This window comes from Bufo bufo, chromosome 5 (genome assembly GCF_905171765.1).
Source record: "Bufo bufo chromosome 5, aBufBuf1.1, whole genome shotgun sequence".
In the NCBI taxonomy this organism is placed as follows: domain Eukaryota; kingdom Metazoa; phylum Chordata; class Amphibia; order Anura; family Bufonidae; genus Bufo; species Bufo bufo.
In genome coordinates this window covers 438,393,952-438,418,433 of record NC_053393.1, presented here as the reverse complement: position 1 = coordinate 438,418,433, position 24,482 = coordinate 438,393,952, and the positions used below count along the sequence as shown (strand labels likewise).

The following is a 24,482-nucleotide window of genomic DNA, read 5'->3' as shown; positions in this document are numbered from 1 at the left end:
GGGATCTGTGGATGACACATATAGCATAAGATGCTATATAGTGTCATCTATAGATTCCCCCATATCAGTGCCATCCACAGATCCCCTCCTTAACTGTGCCATCCACAGATCCCCCATAATAGTGCCATCCACAATTTGTTTCAATATGACCTTTGAACATAATTTTTCAAGTAAAATCATATAAACCCCTTTTTTTTGTCATTTTGGTTTTTTTTCCCGATTAATCGATGCAGTTATCGACAACTAATCGATTATTCAAATAATCGTTAGCTGCAGCCCTATACTCACCCAATCCGGACTACTCACCCCATCTTCATCCTCTTCTCTTCACCCCTCCTCAGATTACCAGCAGGGTCTCCTCTTCAGCAACTGGCACCCGAAGTGACAGGAGACTGGAATGGCGGGGGTCTCACCGGATCCAGGTGACCCTTTGTTTGGCTTGCGGGAAGCAGGGGAGCTGGGCTGCCCTGGTCCACTTTTGCTTCTTGGGGAGGTCGAGCGGTGAGGGATTCCGACACCGGTCTAGCTCCCGGGGTAGACGCCTGTTTACCTTACCTAAAAGGGAAAAAGATAAAACAAGAAAGAAAAAATAAGAAACGGAAGCCGCCCTGCTAAATCAGGGAGGTCTGCCTCCTACGACACTAAGCTAAAAACCGATATGCTCTCTGCAGGCTGAAGGGGGTATAGCCGGCAGCGGAGGAGTTATCACTTTTCAGCCTAGTGTCACCTCCTAGTGATACCCACGGTCCTGTGTCCCCCAATGATACGAGCGAGAAAGTCAGATTTTCAAATTTTTGCCCCCTCAGGAAGGTGAAAAATAGCTGTGTCCTGAAGGGGTTAATGTAATTTACACAAACCAATCAAGTTGCTAGACCTGGATAAGATTTAGGCTACTTTCACACTAGCGTTCAGAGCGGGTCCGTCTGATGTTTCATCAGACGGACCCGCTCCTATAATGCAGACGTTTGTATCCGTTAAGAACGGATCAGTCTGCATTATAACTTAGAAATTTTTCTAAGTGTGAAAGTAGCCTGAACGGATCCGTCCAGACTTTACATTGAAAGTCAATGGGGGCGGATCCGTTTGAAGATTGAGCCATATATAGTGTCATCTTCAAACGGATCTGTCCCCATTGACTTACATTGTAAGTCTGGACGGATCCGCTTGCCTCCGCACGGCCAGGCGGACACCCGAACGCTGCAAGCAGCGTCCAGGTGTCCGCCTGCTGAGCGGAGCGGAGGCTGAACGCTGCCAGACTGATGCATTCTGAGCGGATCCGCATACACTCAGAATGCATTAGGGCAGTACGGATGCGTTCGGGGCCGCTTGTGAGCCCCTTCAAACGGAGCTCACAAGCGGAGCCCCGAACGCTAGTGTGAAAGTAGCCTTAGTCTTTGACAAAACAGAATGTTGGGTGCTTTCTTAACCCTTAGAATACCAAAGGTTTTTTCTTCTCTATCTTCCTTGAGCCATATCTTTTAATTTTTCTGTTCACATAGCGGTATGAGGGCTTATTTTTTTGTGGAACAAGTTGTACGTTCTAATGCCACCAATTAATATGGCATACAATGTAGTGGGAGGCGGGGAAAAAAATTCCAAATGGGGGGGAAACTGGAAAAAAAATGCAATTCCTCCACAGTTTTACAAGTTTTGATTCCACGGCGTTCCGTTTGCGCCAACACTGACCTATGCCCTTCATTCTCAGTACGATTACAACGATACCACATATGTATAGGTTTTTATGTCTAAATAGTGTAAAAATTAAAACTTTCTAACCCCCATAACTTTTTTTTATAGCTATATTTACTGAGCTGTGTGGGGGCAAATTTTTTGCGGGACAATCTTTAGTTTTTAATGATACCATTTTGGAGTGCATGTGACCTTATCACATTTTATAAAAAATTTTGGGGTAAAAGAAGCGATGAAAAAAAATGGTAAACTGGCCGTTTTGACCCTTTTTTTTCATGCCATTCGCCGTATTGGAAAAATATTTTAATATTTTAAAATAGTAAGGGTGTTTTTGGTGGCGGTGATACTCTTGTTTATATTTTTTGTTCTTTATGTTTTTATTTATTTTTTTATTCTTTGGAAAGGGGGGTGATTTAAATTTATATTTTTTTTATATTTTTTCTAAAGGCTTTAATGAACGCGATCGGCATTATTGCTGGTCGCAGTAATTAGCCGAGGGTCTCTGCTGTTTGAAACAGAGGAGAACAGCCGGCCAGGATGCTTGCTGCACGCGCCATGTTTGCCCATCGCCGTACATTACAACCTGTGAGGCAGACTGGTTAAACACATGCATGGTTCTACTTACCTGAAACTTTGCATTAGTGTTGGTAGACTTTGATTCTACCACTTTTGGATGAATCTGAATATGTTAGCTTTTTGTGACACATTTTTAGAGTTCCTGATTGCCACCTGTAATAGAATGTGTGAACTCCACTAAGGCCACATGAAGAAGGCCAACAGTAATGCGAGACTATGTGCCATTACTGAAAGTGGCGGCACATGAACTGTTTTACACAACGAATCATCGATTGTGCCAGAATCCATAATGTTGTGCTTTTTCATAAGTGTAAACCGTTATATCTACTTATTTTAGTTATAATGGGTATTCATTGCCTTTAAGAGCAATGTTGATTTATATTCACTGTTTTGTATGGATTTTCACGTAGGCCAAAGTAAGTCCATGAGAAGATTACTGTGCTGTTCAAAAGCTAGTGTTATTGTAACAATATATTATACATTTAGAAAGTTAGAAGATACACCGCACCTGCAGATTCTGAGGCTTCATTGTTTTTCCTATCTGAACATGAATTCCACAGTGTGAGAATTGTCTAGATGTTCCTCAAAGTATATATTCATGTATCAAAGTTTGTCCCTCGGCCCTGAGAAAAGGCCTCCAGATGTCAGAGGTGTGAAGTATTGAAAATATCAGGCATGTATGAGTTAACCCTTAATGGTATGATGCCTATTGCTTATACAACAGTGCCACCTAGATATGAGCAGGTATACTACTCAGTAGCAAAAGTGCATTCTGGGTAGTATTATGACGTCATGCTCCTTATCAATGCACACACCCATCCAACAATGACTGGAAAGTTCCAAACTCGGAGGGCGTGTTCATCTGATAAGTTTTGGGTTAAGAAACCAGATTTAAAAAAAAAAGGAGAAAGAAAAAACACATTTGGATTATAGATCTCTGGAGAATCATTTGGATTATCGGGAAAAACTCTTGAGAGCTGGCTGCCCCAAGACTCTGCACATCACTTGACCCTTGGGTAATGTGTATTTTTGTTTTATGTAGTATTGATCTAAATTAATTGGCTTGATACTTAGTCAGATACCCGCTCATTTGCGGATGTGTAACGTTAGTAGCTACATCAGTATTTTCTCTGATTTCAGTTACGATGCATATAACTGAATAAAGGGGATAATATTGGAGAAACTCTCTGTTGGGAATCTTAGTATTCCCTAGTTTGACATCAAGCCAATAATTTATAAGTTTTGTTGCAATACTACCATTATCGGAGATTGGTCATCATTTTTGGGCGGAGCAAGGGCTCGTATCTGTCATCTTCTTGATTGAGTTTTCCACATAATCCATTGATTGTATATCTCTCACAAATTTAAAGCTGTATTGCATAATATTCTTGTGTTTGTTGAGTATTGTTTTGTTGGCACCATGTAGTGGTGAATTCTGGGTACTGCATATCATTGTATATTATTGAAATTTACGTTGATTAATTTTTGATTGTATTTTAAACTATTGTATAATAAACCATTTATATTTTTGCATAGACGCTTGTACCCTGTTTTACTGATTGCACAAAATAATCAGGTTCTTGATCGAACTCTTTTTGAGATGATTATGTCCATCTCACGGGTCAATATCGTTTGCATAATTTTTCTTTTGATCCGTTAAATTTTTTTATCTTTACATAAATGCATTTGCTTTATATACCCGACAATAATGAATCTAAGTTTGTTTTATAATACAGTTCTGCATAGGCTGCTATTTAAAGCAATGGCGCATGCACGAGACTCAGTCTCGCGTTACTGACGGCCATCTTCATGTGGCCTCAGCTGAGCCCATACATTCTATTACAGGTACAGATCGAGAACTCTAACAATGTGACACGTACATTTAAAAGATTCAGATTCATCCAAAAGTGGATGAATCCGAATTTACCAACACTATTTTACATGCATGGTTCACTTACCTGTAGTGTTGTCCCTAATACCATCATGCAGCTTCTGCCAACCCCTGTATCCCATATGGAGCACTGGTAAGGAGGGGGAACCGCCCACCATTCAAGCTAAGCTCCATGAACCCACAGCCAACCAATAGTGAGGCAACCACCACCTGAATTACTCACTTCAGGGTGAGGAGCAGAGTCAGGGCTTTTCCCTGCAGGCTTTTCTTTAGGGACAAAACAGTCTTAAGAACAAGCTAGAAAAACATGCAACTAAAGAACCCCCCCAGCAATAAGCTTGTAAAACACAACAAAAAAACAAAACATGAATTTCATGGTGTAATTTTCACATAAAAAAGGCAATATAAACAGAGCGGCAGCACTCTCTAGAACGCATAGGGAAGCTTTAAGCTAGGACTACACTGCAACTTTTTGATTTTAACTATTGAACTACAGCTGCAGTCCAGATGAATGTATTCAGTTGAATGCAATCTTGTGGGCTGCAGCTGTAGTTCAACAGTTAAAAATCAATCAGTTGCGCTACAAACAGTTGCGGTGTAGGCCCAGGCCCTAGGCCAGTGGTGGCGAACCTATAGCACGGGTGCCAGATGCGGCACTCAGAGCCCTCTCTGTGGGCACCCACACCCTGGAAAAAGTCTGAGTGTACCAATATGCCTTAGACCTTTCCTGCCATTCATCAGCGCAGGACGCACCATGAACAGCACAGGCAGCGCACTGAATGTAGGCAGGCTATTATAGCTACTACATGATAAAGTACATGAAAGATATACTATATTGGACTGTAGGATTCAGGTTAACTTGCCGCGTTGGCACTTTGCGATAAATAAGGGGGTTTTGGGGTTGCGGTTTGGGCACTCGGTCTCTAAAAGGTTCGCCATCACTGCCCTAGGCAGTAACCAGTTGGTTCCGCTCTGCCATAACATACCACCAGAATCTGACCAATATTCAAACACTTACATCTACCTGTGGAGAAACAAAACTAGGCCATTGCGGAGGTGGTGGTGCCTACAAAAAAAATTAAAAATCTATTTATCTATATCTTTTTATAAATTATAGGTTGTAGAAGTTACAAATACCCTTAAAATAGACACTTTACTTGGTATTGGTAATATCCATGTGACGGTCCCACTGGTATCGGATACATGATCTGTGTGTTGCTTGGGTAAGGACAAGTCTAGAACATAAAAATGGCTTCAGAACACACAAAGGATCACCTTCAGGCATTGTATATGTGAAGTGAATGAACAGTTCCTGCTACCACGATTCAATATTACATATCGTTAGATAACTGCTCAACCTGATTTTATTTTTAGATGTCACTACACATACCGGAGGAAAACGCTTCAGTTTTGTCCCCATTCATTGTCAATGGGGACAAAACTAACAAACCGACACGGAGTGCACCAGAATGCATTCCGTTCCGGTTTGCTGCATTCTGTGACCGGACACAACTGCTGCACAAGCTGCGGCTTTGTGTCCGGCATGGGAAAACCATACAAGTCAATAGTGCCAGATGCGGTTTTTTTTCAGACATAAGAAAACTGATTCGGCACCTATAGACTTACAATGGTTCTAGTGCTGGATCCGGTTTCTTCATTTTTGATATAATAAACCTGGATCCCTTCTGAACTCATGCAGCCGGTTGTATGATTCAAACAGATGTCTTTTGCTGTGGTCTTGAGATGCCCTGCCGGATCTCAAAACCGGACACCAAGAGCGCATACGTGAAAGTAGAAAGCACTGTATGGTTTCAGGAGGAAACTGGTAAGTACTTACTTGAACAAATTCTACAACGCGGCTCCAATTCTCCCCACCAGACTCTCTTTACACTGCTGCAGTGGTGACGTCAATGGTTTACCCAACAAGGCCAGTGACTGATTGCATCAGTCACTTCTTATGAATGTGACGTCATCTCTGCATCTGGTAGCCACATCAGCCAGAAGAAACCGGAATGGCATTGTGTGATTTGTCAATAAGTACTTACTCGTTCCTTACTGCAGGTGGATACGCAGGGTTGTTCGCTTTCCTCCTGAAACCAGACAATTGGTTTTATATTTTATAAGCTCTGGGGCACTGTCATTTGGGAGGCAGACACATCCTTCCTCATTGATGGCACACTAAATGCGTGTACAATATGGAAGCTGCAAAAAGAACAAAACCCTTTCACAGACTGTGGTCAGCAGGTGGAAGAACTTCTTAGTGCTCAACGTGCTGCAAATAGACAGCTAACTCAGCTTATAGCCTATGCAGACTTTGCAGAATATTTCACGCCAAAGGATGAATTTACACATTGGCTTTGCAGTGCTGATGCAACGCAAAAAGGAGATTTTTGTGAAACTCACCTGTAAAATCTTTTTCTCGTCTTTTCCATTGGGGGACACAGACCATGGGATATAGCTTAGAGATATTACTAGGAGGGACACTATGCAAAAAAAAGAAGCTCCTCCTCCTTGGGCTAAACCCCCAGGCACCTCCAGGAGAACTTCAGTCGTTGCAAAAGCAGTAGGAGAAGGAGAACGGAATAAAACACAATGGAAACCATCACAACCCGCACACCATAAGGCGAAAACCATAAAAAAGGGGCGGGAGCTGTGTCCCCCAATGGAAAAGACGGAGAAAAAGATTTTACAGGTGAGTTTCACAAAAACTCTCCTTTTCTCGTTCATTCCATTGGGGACACAGACCATGGGACGTCCAAAGCAGTCCATGGGGTGGGAACAAGAAACAAACCAACACCGCCTGGAATAAACGTCCCGCAGTTAAACAGGAACCACAGCCTGCAATACCCTGCGCCCAAAAACAGCATCAGCCGAGGCCAGAGAGTGTAGCTGATAAAACTTTGTGAAAGTATGTAAGGACGACCAAGTGGCCGCCTTACACAACTGGGAAACTGATGCGCGATTGCGTCTAGCCCAGGAAGCTCCCACTGCCCTTGTGGAGTGAGCAGTAATCCGTGACGGCGGAACCTGGCCACGAGCGCGATAGGCCGCAGCAATAGCGGAACGGATCCACCGCGCCACGGTGACCTTGGAAGCCGCCAGGCCCTTACGAGACCCTTCAGGAATCACAAAGAGAGAGTCTGAATGCCGGAAGGAGGCAGTAGCCCCCAGGTGCACCTTCAGAGCCCTGACGACGTCCAGAGAGTGGAGAGCGCATTCCTTGGGGTTCGCCGGAGAAGGACAAAAAGAGGGCAGGACAAGATCTTCGTTAAGGTGGAAGGGAGAAACCACCTTGGGCAAAAAAGAAGGCACCGGTCTGAGCACCACCTTATCCTGGTGAAAGACCAGAAAAGGTTCTCGGCAGGAAAGTGCGGCCAGCTCCGAAACTCGCCTGATGGAGGATATGGCCACCAGAAAAACTACCTTCCAGGTGAGTAAAACCAGAGAGATCTCCCTCAGAGGCATCAAAAAGGGCCCGACTGAAGGGCGCGCAGAACCATGTTGAGATCCCAGGGGGGCAAGGGAGGCACATACGGGGAACAGAATGCGCCACCCCCTGCAGGAAGGTTTTCACAGGTCTCAAAAAGGACAATGGACTTCTGAAAAAAGATAGCCACAGCAGAAACCTGACCCTTCAAAGAACTGAGCGACAGACCCATGTCAGGCCGGATTGGAGAAAAGGACAGCACCACTGGGACAGAGAAACGTAGGGGCGGGTAGCCCGACTTCTCACAAAAAACAGGAAGGCCTTCCAGGTGCGATAATAGATCCGTGAAGAAGCCGGCTCCGAAGCCCTGATCATGGTTCTCACCACCGCATCAGAGAAGCCTCTCTTCCTTAGGATGGAGGTCTCAACAGCCACGCCGTTAAACGCAGCTGCCATGAATTCTGGTGGAAGAGTGGCCCCTGAGACAGGAGATCCTCTCTGTCGGGTAGCGGCCACGGAACGTCGACCAACATACGAGCGACGCTGGAGAACCAGGCGCGGCGAGGCCAATACGGGGCGACGAGAATGGTTGGTATCCCCTCCGCCTCTATCTTGCGCAGCACCTTCGGCAACAGAGGAATCGGAGGGAAGACGTAAAGGAGGCTGAACCGCTGCCATGGAGCTACCAGCGCGTCTACCCCGTCCGCCCGCGGGTCTCGAGCGCGGGCTAGATACACCGGCACCTTGTGGTTGAGCCGGGAAGCCATCAAATCTACGTCCGGACAGCCCCATCGGTTGCAGATGTCCTCGAAAACCTCCGGATGGAGAGACCATTCTCCCGGATCCACCCTGGTGCGACTCAGAAAATCCGCCGTCCAATTGTCGACTCCCGGGATATACACTGCCGACAATACTGGAACATGCGACTCCGCCATAAGAGGATCCTCGCTACTTCCTGCATTACTGCCCGACTGCGGGTCCCGCCCTGATGGTTGACATAAGCCACAGCCGTGGCATTGTCCGACTGAACACGCACCGGGCGAGTTGCAAGGAGAGGAGTCCAGTGGGAGAGGGAGTGGAAAATCGCCCTTAGTTCCAAGACGTTTATCGGGAGACGGGACACCTCCGTCGACCAGACACCCTGAACTGTGAGGTTCCGGAGAACACCTCCCCAACCGATGAGGCTGGCGTCGGTGGTGACTACCGTCCAGGAGAACGGAAGGAAGGACCTTCCTGACGATAGGTTGAGGGAAGCCTGCCACCAAGGGAGAGAAGCTCGAACTTGCCGGGACAGAAGAACAGGAGTGTCTAGGCCCCGAGGGCTCTTGTTCCAGAGGGCAAGGATCATTTGTTGTAGCGGACGAGTGTGAAATTGGGCGTACGGAATCGCCTCGAAAGAGGAGACCATAAGGCCCAGCACCCGCATGCACTCCCGAATGGTGGGACGTGGAGAGCGTAGAAGAAACACCACTGCCAGTCGAATCTGGGAAACCTTGGAATCCGGAAGAAACACCCGAGAAATCGAGGTGTCCAAGATCATCCCCAGGAACGAGAGTCTCTGGGAGGGGTGAAGAGAGGACTTGGGAAGATTGATCAGCCACCCAAACCGTTCCAGGGATTGAACGGTGATTCGGACGCTGTCCTCGGCCTGTGGAAGAGACGGAGCTTTTATCAAGATGTCGTCTAGGTATGGTAACAAAGAGATGCCCCTGGTGCGAAGAAGCGCCATGAGAGGCGCCAAAATCTTCGTAAAAACCCGAGGGGCGGTCGCCAACCCAAAAGGTAGGGCGACGAACTGGTAATGACGCCCCCCTATGGCAAAGCGCAGAAAACCGATGGTGGGGACATCTGCAATAGGACGTGCAAGTAGGCGTCTTGAATGTCCACAGACGCGAGGAATTCTCCTGGACTCTAAGGGAAGCAATAACGGAGCGAAGGGACTCCATGCGAAAACTTCCGCACCCGTAGGAAACTTGTGGAGAGTTTTAGATCCAAGATCGGACGCACTGACCCCTCCTCCTTTGAACAACGAACAGGTTTGAGTAAAAACCTGTCTTTGCTCTTCTGGGGTAACGGGGGAAATGACAACCACGGTCCAGAAGAGAGGAGACCGCAAAAAAGAGATCCGAGGCCTTGGCCGGATCCCCCGAACGCGAGAAGGGAAAAAAACGTTCCGGCGGACTGGACGCGAACTCCAACTTGTAACCGGACGTCACCACTTCCAGAGCCCAGGCGTCCAGAACGTGAGCCCTCCAAACCTGTTGAAAGGAGAGCAGACGTCCCCCCACCACGAGGGGTGGGGGCACCCCTTCATGCGGAGGGTTGCTTGGGAGCAGGAGGACGGGCTGACTGCGCCCGAGGCCGCCAAGAAGGCTGGGGCTTGAAGAAAGGCTTCTTGCGGGAGTCCTGGGACCCCCCTGCCGATGAGGAAGACGGCGTCCTGGCAGTGGAGAAGCGACGAAAGGACTGGCCCTGGAAACCTGAAGGCCGAGACCGAAAGGGACGCTTGGTCCTGGGCTGAGGTAGATGAGTGCTCTTGCCCCCAGTTGCGGCCGAAATAAATTCATCTAGTTGAGCCCCAAAGAGCCTGGACCCTTCAAAGGGAAGGTTAGCGAGTGAACGCTTAGATGAGGCATCAGCATCCCACACCTTCAGCCAGACCTCCCTGCGCTGAATGACAGAGAGGGCCGAAATACGGGCAAAGAGGGAGCTGATGTCCATTGAAGCCTCACAGAGATATTTGGAAGCTTGAGACATCTGAATGATAAAATCCAGAGTATCTGCAGAGACGTCCTGCTCTGACAGATCCTGGTGGTGGCGCTGCAACCACATTGTAAGGGCTCTGGCAACCGAAGCTGACGCGAAGGCCGGTCGCAGGGAAGCGCCCGCCAGGGAGAAGATAGACTTGGAAAGTAAATCCAAACGTCTGTCCACCGCATCCTGCAGAGAGGAACCGTCTAGAACGGGAAGGGCCAAGTTCTTGGCTAACCTGGCCACCGGAGGATCTACCTTAGGGGAAGAAGTCCACTTTTCCACTGTGTCAGCTGGAAAAGGATACAGTGTATCCATACGCTTGGTGGCCGAAAACTTTTGATTAGGACGATCCCAAGCTTTTGATATGACCGCAATGAATTCCTCATGAATAGGGAACACAGCGGACTCCTGCTTCTTAGGTGGAAAAAGGGAGAACTCCCGACTAGTGGAGGGAGGAGAATCCCCTTGTATATTAAAAGTGTCACGGACGGCTGCCACCAACTCGGTTACCATGGTGGAAAGCTTAGGCAGGGGTTCCCGCTCCGTGACTTCGTCCGATCCGGACAATTCCCCTTCGGATTTGCGCTCCCTGCGGGGGGGGAGAGTCAACCGGGCATGCCTCAAGGCGAGGGGGAGAAGCGGAGTCATCCGAGGAGGAATGCTGCCGCTCACGCTGCCTTTTAGAAGTCAGACGCCCTCTGTGAGAGTCACTGAGAGGAGATGGAGTGGTGGCTGCCACAGGGGTAGTAGCCGCCATGCGCTCCATGAAGGACATGGCTGCCTTGGCAACTAAGGCCAGATCAGCTGCCGCATTAGACATGGCGGAGGCCCAGGCGGGTACCGTTGGTTCCGCAGGGGCAGAGGGAGGACCGGGCTGAGCAAGAGAAGGAGGCTGATCCTGTATAGGAGCAGGGCATGAGTCACAAGAACCAGTGACAGAAAAAGGCCTAAGGCATATCTTACATGACTCCAGTGGAGCCTGAGAGGGAGCCTTGGAAGGCTTAGGGGCCCCAGGTTTAGGCATGATGGATTCCAATGTAAATCAGATTTCCTACCAGGTTGCTGCAATTCCTACCACCCAGGCAAAAGGCAGAAGTCTCCGGTCACTGAGGAGCTGCACGGCCACAATCCAGCAGAGTCTCCGGAGTAAGGAGAAAACAGGCCGGACGCCGAAGCTCCGCCCCCTTGAGCGCGTCATTGCGGCGCGAAAAAAGCGCGCGATTCAAACTACACCCCATAGCCGTACGGCGCAGCGGGGGTTAATGAATGACGGAGCGGTCCGGCAGGGAGCTGCAGAGAGCGCAGCGGCCGCAGTCTAAAGGAACAGAAATAATCATATGCAGAGGCGTCCTGTCTCTGCCGATCTTAAGCTGCCGTTTGAGCTGTAGGCAGGTAGGAAAAATGAAGATAGGGAATCATCAGCCCTACCCGGAAGGCCCCCTCCCCTAGGAAAAAATGCCCCCAGCAGGTCCTTTTCCAGCTCACCCAGGCGGCCTCAGAGTGCCAGACAAACGGCATGAAGATAGGGGGGAGGGAAGAGAGAGAAGGGAGATTGAAGCAGGCAATACTTATCTGCTCAGCATGCTCCCTCGATGTCCAGACCAGCAGGGAGTCACCTCTTCAGACATCTGACTCCAAGGGAGGGCAGTGCTCTGGGGAGGGTAGGCAGCAGGTGTCCCAGCAGCTGGTGGGATGCCAGAGCTTACATGTCGAGCCTGGATCCACTTTTCTTCTGTGGGGGAATGGGAGGTAGCCAGGAACCTTCAGAAGACCGTGGCAGACACTCCACAGGGGCCAGGAAAGCGCAATGCTGACCTGCGTCCCCATCTGAAAACAGAAAATAACAAACAGGAGAAGAGTAAGAGTCAACCTCCTTGGACGGACACTAAGCAAAGACTGAAGTTCTCCTGGAGGTGCCTGGGGGTATAGCCCAAGGAGGAGGAGCTTCTTTTTTTGCATAGTGTCCCTCCTAGTAATATCTCTAAGCTATACCCATGGTCTGTGTCCCCCAATGGAATGAACGAGAAAAATTCACCAGGTATATGCCATCCACATGTATATGGAAATCCACAGCACCATCCATGATGGAAAGATGTGCCACTTGTGGCATTACATCAACCGTGGCGCCAAGTGACAAAGGACAGTCCCCTCTCCCAGATAGCCAAATGGGCCATCTTGAGCTCAGAAACGGCAGCAATTTCACTGTATAAAACTACAAGTTTTATTTAATCTCTTCCCACAAAAATATATCTCAATCTGGTCTGCTCCTCCTGCTGTATAACCTGCTGACTGCAGATTGCACAGCATTTCACGGTGACAGGTTCTCTAAGATCAGCTTCCCAGCTGGTCTTAACAGTGCGCAGCATCCCAGTGACCAATTACAAAAGCAAGGTCGCCCTCCCCAATATACCAACTGAATGAATAATGGCAGAAGAAATGTACCAGAAGTTTGCTTAACTGCTGGCATCTTCTTCAGTTCTAAGGTTAAATAAAATACCTGCATATACTGAGTCACTGGACTAAAAACCGGTGCCTGCTGAATATATGGATCAGATACAGGAGGGCTCCACATGCTGGGATAGGGAGGCGCAGGAGTGTTAATGACAACTGGTCTTGGCTGTACATAGGTGCCTATAAGCAGAGAAACACCACAGTTCATTTCCACCTTCTCAAATCATTCAAAGTAAGATGCAAAGATATACTTACACAAATTCTGCTTTCTTATGGCTGGTCCAAGCTTCAGTTTCTTTCCGTGAAAATTGATCTGTGACTAAAGGGTAAAAAGAGTCATTACTTTAAGGAATTCTCTCAATATCAGATGATCAGAAGCATAGAGGGGGAGGGGGACCCAGAAGTGTCAGAACCTTGAGTAGTAGGGATCGGTTGAGAATTACTACTTTTACCATTTTACACTATTCTGAAAGGTTTTAAATGAAATTTAAAAAGGATCTTTTATCACTCCTGACATGCCCGTTTTAAGAACTTCATGCATTCCTCATGTAATAACAATACTGGAACGTCTATTCTTATGGCTCTATGTTGTCCCATTCCTTTATTATTTCTACTAGAAGTTATGAATGAATTACTAGCAGTCTGCAGTAAGGGTACAGAGGGGTGGTAACTAGTTGGGGGTGTGTACCTGCACAGACTCGCTCTATTCAGTCAGTGTTGCCATTGTGTCACGGTACGGTTGACCGTGACTTGGATTGCCGTGCAGGCTGGCTGCACGACTTTTGCATACTGGCTGCGGTGTCCTGTGTAGGATGGTTGCTTTTGGCTGCGTGCTGGCTGCGGTGTCTGGTGTGAACCTTGCCCGCGTGTACCCCTTCGTTTCTGTATATGTTCGCTGGTTGCCATGGGCAACTTCCGATGCTTCTGTCTGGATGGTTCCTGTGCATCTGCTTCTGTTGGGGTTAATTACCCTGTTTTATGCCTGTGCTTCTGTGGCTGGGTGGGGCTTCTCAGGTGCCTCATTAAGCAGCCTTATCTTCCTGTGAGCTGGGAGTCAGTCAGTCTTGTTCTGTTTCTAGGTTTATCTCCTTGCTGCTGACCCAAGGGGTCTTACCATCCGCCCGTTTGTTTGCCTGATTTTACATTGTTGTATTCTGTTTCTTGTATCTTGTTTATTATCTTGTCCTGTCCATGATTCCATGTCTGTTCCGTGATCACCTAGCAGTGCGTAACTGCGCCCATTATGTATTCTGTCTTAGTCCATTCTGGCAGTGTTTTACTGCTTCCATGTTACCTTCGGAAGAGGGTTCCTGTGTTCCCTGGAGGGGGAATGCCCACTCAATTTGAATCTGTATCCGATTCTGTACCTGCTGTCTTTGCCTGTACTTGTGGTACCATTGCTGGTATGTTCTGTTATGCCGGACCAGCTGCCACTGATTTGATGTTACTCTTGGAGTCGCCCCTGGCAACTACCATGGCTCAAGTCTATCCTCACCACCAGAGGCGCTAGTGAAAACCAGGTGTTTCTTAGTTACGCCCCTCCAGTGAGTAGCCAGTCAGTGGCAATAGTGGGTTTACACCCGCTGGTCCGTTACACATTCTCAGACTGTGAAGGTACACAACCCCAACTGGTTACCGCCCCTCTGTCCCCTTACGGCAGACTGCTAGCAATTCATTCATAACTTCTAGTAGAAATAATAAAGGAATGGCACAGCATACAGTCATAACAATAAATGCTCCAGAATTTTTATTACATGTGAAATGCATGAAGCTAGAGAGGTGAACGGTCCTCTAAGTGGCTGGAAAGTCATTTTAAATCACGACTATGTGAAGTCATAAGAGCCAAATCGTAACTTATGATAGTGAGCAAAGATACGCTACTCACTGTTCCATTGGTATAACAATACCTTATTTTATTACCCAAAAGTGCACATACTCCCAAGCTGGGATTTACATATAGACAGCAATCACGGAGAATGCCAAGTCTTTGGCATATCCTCATTGTGCGCAATATCTCGAAGACCACGCTCCTTAAACATGAATGATTAAGAGGCCATGGTATAGTAAAAGCACGAGTGATGAGGATATGCTGAAGACTTGGACAGGATGTCTGTCTATAAGTCTATCCCGATCGAGTATGTGCACTTCTGGATAATAAAAGGTGTTTTATACTGATATAACAATGAGTAGTGCATCTCTTCTCCTTATCACAAGTTATAATATGGCTTTTATGACTGCACATGCTTGTGACTGAAAGGAGTTTGTATATGGAGTATGGTGAAAATACGGTGCAGGAGCCAATCAAGACTAAATGGCGCGTTTTTATCCACATTATTATGGAAAGCCCCTTTAATTTGCCATTTGACTAATTCCTTACATCAGCTTTCAACCTAAACCCCCAATGCTGCCCCTGGGATGGGTACGTGTGTAAACACTACCTATATCTGCACTGAGAGGATGCAGCTAAGGAAGCAGTCTCATGGGTAAATCGTTTGACCACTGCCATCTTTGAGAGCTATGCATGCAGCAACCATCTCATGAGAGGCTTTCATTGGGGAGCTGCAGAGAGGAGTTTAAGCCCTTCATACACCAATAAACATGTTTATGGCCGTTCAGAAATTGAATCAGAAAGTGGCCAACCTTTTACTAAATGTTTGCACTATTGTAGCAAAGCATACTTACTTCTACTATTTTCTTGACATCAACATCGTCACAATAGGAAACAAAGCCATATCTAGGAAGAGATAAAAATCAAGCTGAATGAAAGCAAGCATATTATGCAAACCCGATTTTAGCCCCCACTACCTAATTAGTGAGTTGTCTATCTAAGCCCAAGTGCTTTATTCACATCAATACTGCTCAGTACTTCTCTATAAAGTCCTATATGGTGGTGCTGGAGCGCAAAACTTTTTTTTCTCCATTTGCAGTCTATTGGAGACATCATGGCAGCTAGTCACCACCTACTAGCTAAGTGAGAACTGAGAATTACAGATGGGGAAACTGATACAGATATACCATTGTGCAACTCCCTCTGCCATCACGTTATGGTGGAGATCCAAAAAACTGTTGTGGATTCCTGAATCAGTGTCTGATCCACTTTGAGTTGCATGGGCAGAAGTTTCCCACTGAGCGGTGCAAGGTTGCCTTCATTGTGTCCCTGCTGTCTGATGAGGCCCTTGCTTGGGCAAATCCTATTTGGGAACATGGAGGTCCAGAGACCACTAATCTGCAGTCTTTCCTGGCTACCTTCCAGCTGGTCTTTGAAAAGCCCGGCTGCACGTCCTCTGCAGCATCAGCTCTGCTGCATCTACGACAGGGTTCCTCGTCTGTGGTTCAGTGCACCATCCAGTTTTGTACCCTGGCTGCCGAACTTGCATGGAACAATGAAGCTCAACTGGCGGTGTTCTGGGAGGGCCTTTATGACCCGATTAAGGATGAATTAGCTGCTCGCGACCGTCCGTCTACTCTGAATAACCTGATCACCTTGGCCACAAGGATAGATATGCATTTCAGGAAACATTCTAAGGCGGTCACAGGCACCAGAAGACCACCTCGTTTGGCTCCATCCTTCCAGAGGCCGGTTCTTCCTCTAGTGTCCATCCCATCTGAAGAGCCCATATAAATAGAGCACCTTTGATTGTCTACCCAGGAACGTTTACACCGCAAAGCAGAGAACCTGTGTCTGTATTGTGGAGGCAAGGCCCACTTTGTGCGTAATTGTCCACAGAAGCCGGGAAACGCCAATGTCTAGGATCAGTTGGAGAGGTGGTCCTAGACAAGGAGAAGTCCTCTACGAAACTTTCAGTTTTGGTGACTCTTTCTCACAAGGGAGTCACACTGTCTGTGCCTGCATTCTTGGACTCTGGGTCAGCCGGTAACTTCATTCAGCAAGCTCTGGTCCATCAGTACCGGCTTCCTACCATCCGTCTAGAAGGCCTCTGTCAGTGGCTTTGGTAAATGGACTGCCACTCCCTGAACCTGTGCTTTCTGTTACTATGCCCCTTAAGTTGCAAATAGGGATTCTGCATTCAGAGATGATCTCCTATGTGCTGCCAGCGTCCGTGAATCCGGTTATCCTTTGTCTTCCCTGGCTGCGTCAGCACACTCCAGTTCTGGACTGGCACTCCGGTCAGATTCTGCGTTGGTAATCATCCTGCCAGTCCACCTGCTTATCAGAAGTCCAACCTGTTTCCTCGCCTACTGTACCTGTAGACATGCCTGGACTTCCGCAGCAGTATGCCAGTTTTGCTGAGCTCTTCAGTAAGCAAGAGGCCCAGACCCTGCCTCCTCATCGTCCTTATGATTGTCCGATTGACCTTCTGCCTGGTGCCACTCCTCGCGGTCGAGTCTACCCACTCTCACTTTGTGAGACCTAAGCGATGTCTGATAACATCAAGAAGAATCGCAAGAGGGGGTTTGTCCAGAAATCTACTTCACCAGCAGGTGTCGGGTTCTTATTTGTGCAGAAAAAAAGATGGACCCTTACGGCCCTGCATCGACTATCGAGGTCTGAATAAGGTCACAGTCAAGAATCGATACCCTCTTCCGCTAATCTCCAAACTCTTTGACAGGATCCGGGGAGTAAGGTCTTCACAAAATTCAACCTGCGCGGCGCATACAACTAGGGTTGTTTCGATACCAAAATTTAGATTCGGTTTCGATACCATAAAAAAGTATTGTGATACTCGATACCCCGCAAAAAAAAAAAAAACGCATGCATTCCGCATTTTATGGAACGTCCAGCCCATAATAAAACAGTCATATCCTATTTTCTGGGGGGGCAAGGTGACAAAAAAAAAAAAAGAAAAAAAATGAAAAAATGGCAAATCACGCAGTTTTTCTTTTACAGCGTTCACCGCATAAGAGATTTTTTTTATATTTTGGACTTTTCGGACTTGGCGATGTAATATTTTATTTATTGTTTATATATAAAATTGGGAAAGGGGGTGATTTATACTATTTCGGTGTATTTTTTTACTTTTTTTTTTTTTTTTACAGTTTATTTAATAACAATTTCCCCCCTTAGGGGTAGAACCTGGAATCTTTTAATCCCTTGTCCTATTCACCCTGATAGATCTCTATTAGGGTAAATAGGACTGCACACTCTCCCTGCTGCCCTGTGCATAGTACACACAGCTGCAGGGAGAATACCATGGCAGACACTGCACCACCAATGTTTTTAATACTGGGGATGGGGGAGGGCGGACTGCGCCACCAATGATAATTAATGTTTAATATACAAATACAGCCGGCGGCAGAAACACATTGCCGGCACCCGACCTCTGACAGGGCGCTTAGATCAGCGGCAGTTAACCCCCTCAGGTGCGGCACCTGAGGGGTGAATTGCCACAGATTGTAGCACGCTGTCAGAGGCAGGGTGCCGACAATGTGTTTCTGCCGCTTGTATTTGTAATGTATTAAACGTTAGTTATCATTGGCGGTGCAGTGGCCACAGCCCCTTCCCTCCTACGCCCCTCTGCGCTCTAATTAGTGGCAGCAGCAGCACAGGGGGAGGGAGAGACTGCTTCCTCCCCGTGCTGCTGAGGGAACATGGCCGCGCTGAGTGCAGCGCGATCCATGTTCTCTGATACTGGGCTGTGCAGTAGCACAGCCTAGCATCGATAAAAGGCAAATCCCGGTATCGTATCGATACCGGGACAAAAGTATCGGCTGGGTATCGAAAACAACATTGCTTACCGGTAATTGTTTTTCTCGATACCCATGACGGCACCCCATGCGACCAGGGACCTCCCATCCGGGACAGGAAACCTGAGAAGATAAAAGGTTCACACCCCCACCAAGCACCAGTGATAGTAATAAACAGTACTCCGGAGGTGAATACACGTAAGAAAAGGAGAGAGAGAGAGATCCAATACGGTACATTATATCTCTTCAATACTTGAGAGAGAAAATTCTCAGAAACCAATAAGGAAGTAGCGGGCTACCCCGCATATAACCTAATAAAAGGACAACTAAAAGCTTTTTTTTTTTTTTTTTAATATACTTTTATTATAGGGAAGGGAAAATTTCGGGGGTGCCGTCATGGGTATCGAGAAAAACAATTACCGGTAAGCAATGTTGTTTTCCCCTCACCCATGACGGCACCCCATGCGAGATAGACTATTAATGAGAAACTAGGGGGGGACAACCGCCTGAAGCACCTTCCTACCAAAGGCGGAATCCGCGTGAAGTTGGAGCCTGTAATGTTTTAAAAAGGTATGTTGAGAGCTCCAAGTTGCTGCTCTACAAATCTGGGCCAGGGAGGCATCCGCCTTCTCGGCCCAGGACGTAGCTACCGCTCGAGTGGAGTGGGCTCCAAACCCTGAAGGGGGCGAGAGACCCTGCGCTAAATAGGCTTCGGAAATGGCCCTTTTAACCCATCTAGCAATAACCGCCGTGGACACTTTTCGCCCCTTATTTCTACCCCAAAACTGAATAAGGAGGTTTTCATCCAACCTCCAGGCCGAGGTAGACTCTAAATAAGCCAGCAGACATCTTTTGACGTCCAGGCAATGATACTCTCTTTCTAAACTATTAGAGGGATTAGGGCAAAAAGATGGAAGGACAACATCCTGACTTCTATGGAAGTCCGAAACCACCTTTGGCTGGAAGGACGGGAGAGGCCTAATGATAACTTTGTCATCCAAGACCTGGGTATAAGGAGGAAAGGCCGAGAAAGCTTGAATCTCTGAGATCCTCCTAGCTGAAGTAATGGCCAGTAAAAAGGACATCTTGAAAGAGAGCATATCTATTGGCAAGTCTGACGGGCTCGAAAGGTTTCTGTGACAGGGCCGTCAAGACCGTGTTTAGGTCCCAAGGAGGGGACAAGGGTCTTATCGAGGGACGGATCCTGAAGGCTGCCGACAGAAACCTTTTAACCCAAGGATGCAGGGCCAGCTGGGAATCGAAGAAGTAACTCAAGGCTGCCACATGTACTCTTAGGGTGGAAGCCTTAACCCCCTTATCCAAGCCAGCTTGTAAAAAATCTAGGACCCTAGAGACATTTGGAGGAGAGAAGGGGTCAGGATTGATCCCTAAAAAGGAGGAAAAGACTTCCCAGATTTTATTATATTTTCTGGCCGTGGTGTCTTTCCTACTTCCCAACATGGTGGAAACTACAGATTGGGACAGACCCCGACCTAAATAAATCTCCCTCTCAGCCTCCATGCTGCCAGATGCAGAATTCCTGGACTGGGATGCAGGATCGGGCCTTGATATAATAGATCCTCCCGAGGGGGGAGAATCCAAGGGGGGGCTATTGCTAGGTCTAGGAGGCAGGAGTACCAGGACCTTTTCGGCCACACTGGGGCCACTAGGGTAATCGTTGCTTTCTCCCTCTGGACTTTTTTCAGGACCTGCGGAATTAGGGAAAACGGAGGGAAGGCATAACCCTCCTCCTGAGTCCAGTTCTGTGCTAATCCGTCTAAAGCTGTTGGATCGTCCAGACGATTTATGGAGAAGAACCTTTCCACTTTCCTGTTCTTTCTGGAGGCAAATAGGTCGACCGTAGGGAGGCCGAACTTCTGCGTTAACTGGGAGAAGACCTCTGAGTTTAGGCACCAGTCCCCCTGCTTTAGCTGGGTGCGACTCAGAAAATCGGCTACTATGTTCTCTTTCCCCTTTATGTGGACTGCCGACAGGGATAGATGTCTCTGTTCTGCTAGCTGAAAGATCTGGTGACAGAGTATTGCCAGAGAAGGTACTCTTGTTCCGCCTTGATGGTTGATGTATGCCACTGTAGTCAAGTTGTCTGAGTATAGAACTATGTTTCTGAAGGATATGTCTGGAGCTATCGCTTTTAAGGCCATTTCTACTGCTTTCAGTTCTTTGAAGTTCGAGGTGGCTTTCCTGGTGTTTAAATCCCACCTCCCTTGCCAACCCTTGTTCTCCGAGTGGGCCCCCCAACCCCACGGTCTGGCGTCCGTTGTTATTACAATGGGATCCTGAAAGGCCCATGGTACTCCTGCTGAGAGATTCTCTGTCACAGTCCACCAAAGAAGAGACACTCTCGCCTCTGCGGATAAGTGGAAAAGCCGGTCCAACGACTGCTTGCAGCCGTCCCATTGGCGCAGGATGCATGACTGTAGCTTCCTTGAATGAGCTTGTGCATATAGGACCGCTGGAAAGGTTGCTGTCAGGTGGCCCAGCACTGCCATTGCCCTCCTGAACGAGCAGAGGTAGGATCTGAAAAGATCCAAAACATGCTCCCTGATGGAGAATATCTTGGCGGACGGGAGGAAGGACTTTTCTACTCGGGAGTCTAAAAGGATGCCTAAAAATACACAACTCTGGGATGGTGTTAGGCAAGACTTTTTCCAATTTATTTTCCAGCCCAGGCTCTTTAACAGGGCGCAGGAAACCTTGATGTTCTGAATCAAGCCCTCTTTGGTCTGGGAAATAAACAGGAAGTCGTCCAAGTATGGCAGCAACGGAACCCCTGACAACCTTAGGAAGGAGGTTACTTCCGCAATCACCTTTGTGAAGATTCTGGGGGCTTGAGAAACCCCAAAGGGGAGGGCTCTGTATTGCAGGTGTAGACATTCCCCCTGAACCCAGACTGCTGTCCTCAAATATTTTTGGGAGGACACATGTATTGGCACGTGGTAGTACGCGTCCTCTAAGTCCAGAGTCGCCATCCAGCAATTCTTTGATAGGAGATCTATGGCCGACCTTATGGTCTCCATGCGAAATTTTTTGGAGCTGAGGAATTTGTTTAATTTCTTCAGGTTCAGGATTACCCGAAAGGATCCATTGGGTTTTTTTACTAAAAAAAGAGGAGAGTAAAAACCCCTGCCCCTCTCTGCCTGCGGAACCGGGACAACCACCCCTTTTCGCAGAAGCAGCAGGACCTCTGACTCTAAGGCCTGTCTCTTGACTAGATCCTTGGGGTAATCTGTTAGCCTGAACGAGTCCTGGGGACGGGTCAGAAGCTCCAGCCGGAACCCCTCTCCAATCCCCCCCAGGATCCAGCCGTTCTTGGTTATGTTCTTCCAGGCTGGGAGAAAGAGATAATCTTCCCCCTACCTGGGATTCGGCGTCATTGCTTATCTTTGGGCCTTTGATCTTGGGGTTTAAAGAGGAAACCTCCGGATTTCTTAGGAAATCTATCCTTTTCCCTTTTATCATACTGCCTACCCCTTTGCCTTCTGCCTTGATATCTACGAAAAAAGGGGGGGCGTTGAGGAGCTGGAAAACCCTTCTTATCTGAGGCCTTTTCAAGTATATCATCAAGGGAAGACCCAAAGAGCCTGTCACCCTCACAGGGGATAGCGCATAACCTAGCCTTAGAACCCTGATCCGCCTTCCAGGACTTCAGCCAAATAGCTCTTCTAGCTGCATTGGATAAGGCGGATGATCTGGCTGAGAACCTAACTATATCTGTGGAGGCATCGGCTAAAAAATCAACAGCCTTAAAAAAGGTGGGAAGAGAGGCCAAAACTTCTTCTCTTGGTTTCTTCTCACTGAGATGCTGTTCCAGTTGTTCCAGCCAGATATGTAGTGACCTAGAGACCCATGACGCTGCAACCGCCGGCCTCAAGCAGGTAGAGGATGATTCCCAGGCCTTCTTCAAATAAAAATCCGCTTTTTTATCCAGAGGATCAGATAGGTTACCCAGGTCATCGAACGGTAGAGCAGACTTCTTGGCAATCTTTGCCACCGGAGCATCAACAATAGGGGCCTTGTCCCAACAGGCTGCTACCTTTTCATCAAAGGGATATTTCCTCTTGACAGAGCTTGGAATAAAAAACTTCCTATCAGGATTCTTCCATTCCTTTTTAATTAATGCCTGCACATTCTCATGAATGGAAAAAACTATCTGCTTTCTGGGACCTAACCCTTGAAAGGCAACGTCTGCTGTCGACTTAGCCTGTTTCACCTCTTCTAATTGCATCGTCGCTCTGACCGCTTTGAGGTTTTGGGTATCTTCAGGCGAGAAAAGGGATCCCCCTGTTTCCTCTTCTGCTGACGAAGTATTATCATCAGAGAGTAACTGGCCTGCCTCTTTTTCCTCTGCGTCTGAATGGTCTATATCCAAATCCCTCATATCCGGAGATCTTCCCGGAGACTGCGGGCGATTCGTAGTTAAGGATTTTAGGGAGGCTTTCACTTCAGATCTTATTAAAGATCGCATATTCCTGGAAAGGCTCCGTGACTCCTCTGCCACCAACTTATCAATACATGGGGAGCATAACGGCTTAGAATAGGAGGAAGCTAGGGGGACCTTACATCCTGCACACTCCTTATGCTTCGTCTTTGAGGCCGCTTTTTTGGGGGGCTTTGCCACCTACACAAATCAAGCAGATAACATCCCATTAATAAAAAGGATATATCTCACACCACCTTCTTTAGCCCCCACTCCTCAGGACTGGTACCGGACTCGCGGGCCTTGAGGGTTCCAGGGGTTCGGCGCGTCCGTCTGCAGGCTGACATCTTGCTGACCACAAAGAGCCTCTTCAACACCACACTGTGTGCCACACAAGCCGGCTGGGTTCCCCCCCTCTGCCCCATTTATATTTTAAAAGACGCGCCAGGGCACACATCGGCGCTCAACCCGACTTCCGGGTCAAGCCCCGCCCCCCCGCGTCGGGGCGTGCGCATGCGCAGACGCCCCTTCCGACGCCGACAGGAAGACGGGCAACCCGGGAGCAAGGAGGGAAGCCGCCTGAACACGGCCACAGCAGCTCCCTCAGGCCAGCGCCGGAATGTGGGGGAAGAGGCCCAGACTGTAGGCAGCAGCCCCGGAGAGCATGACGCCACCTGGGGGAGGCCACCCACCGGATAAGAACCTGGGCCTCCCCCCGGCTGTAGGTGAGAACCAACGTCTAACGTGAGCTTCCCAGAGACTTCCTATCCGGAGGACAGGAAGCCTGAACTGGTGCTTGGTGGGGGTGTGAACCTTTTATCTTCTCAGGTTTCCTGTCCCGGATGGGAGGTCCCTGGTCGCATGGGGTGCCGTCATGGGTGAGGGGAAAGTTAGATACCCGAAACAACCCTACATACAACCTTATCCGCATTCGAAAGGGCGATGAGTGGAAGACTGCTTTCAACACTCGTGAGGGACACTACGAGTATCTCATCATGCCCTTCGGTCTGTGCAATGCTCCCGCAGTATTCCAGGAGTTGGTAAACGATACCTTCCAGGACCTGCTCTATGTCTGCGTGATAGTGTACCTGGACGATATACTGTTCAAATGCTCCAGACTAAGAAAATTAGATAGAGTAGGCCGTCGGACTTGCATAAGTTATCATTCTGCATGTATGGTTCTGTGCCCTGCTCCATCCAAGTGGTCGACTGAGCCCTTCTGTGTCTTGTTACGTCCATTACACCTACTCCTTTAGTTACCACTAACATTCCTATAGAGCAGAGGCAGCAGTCTGAGTGTGAAACTACAAGTGGCAGCATGGTCCGTCTGTATAAGAACATGTCAGCTTGCTGGGACTTGTAGTACTATGCACCCTGCAAGCTACGGATTAGCTGCCCAACTACCTTGAATTCCTCCATTGGGTCAATGCACAAAGCTGAAGGCACTGGGGTGGGGGAGAGCTGTAGGCACTGGGGGGGAACAGATTACTCGATTAATCGTAAATAATAAAATAGATAGAATACTCGATTACTAAAATAATCGTTTACTGCAGCCCTAATTGCCTCATTCACATCGTCAGTGTTTTGGTCAGCGATTGTGAGCCAAAACC

The 24,482-nt window shown here is 47.9% G+C and overlaps 1 protein-coding gene across 1 annotated transcript in view; it reads right to left on the bottom strand.

The window, feature by feature from the left end:
* Positions 1-4,375: 4,375 nt before the first annotated feature.
* Positions 4,376-24,482, bottom strand: part of DAZL (deleted in azoospermia like) — a 66,214-nt gene continuing 46,107 nt past the window's right edge. The window contains exons 4-8 of the mRNA XM_040433995.1: positions 15,471-15,522; positions 13,044-13,107; positions 12,835-12,968; positions 5,314-5,391; positions 4,376-4,423 (exon numbers count right to left, since the gene is read on the bottom strand). Coding sequence (XP_040289929.1) covers positions 4,376-4,423; positions 5,314-5,391; positions 12,835-12,968; positions 13,044-13,107; positions 15,471-15,522 — 376 coding nt within the window. The remainder of the gene's footprint in view (positions 4,424-5,313; positions 5,392-12,834; positions 12,969-13,043; positions 13,108-15,470; positions 15,523-24,482) is intronic.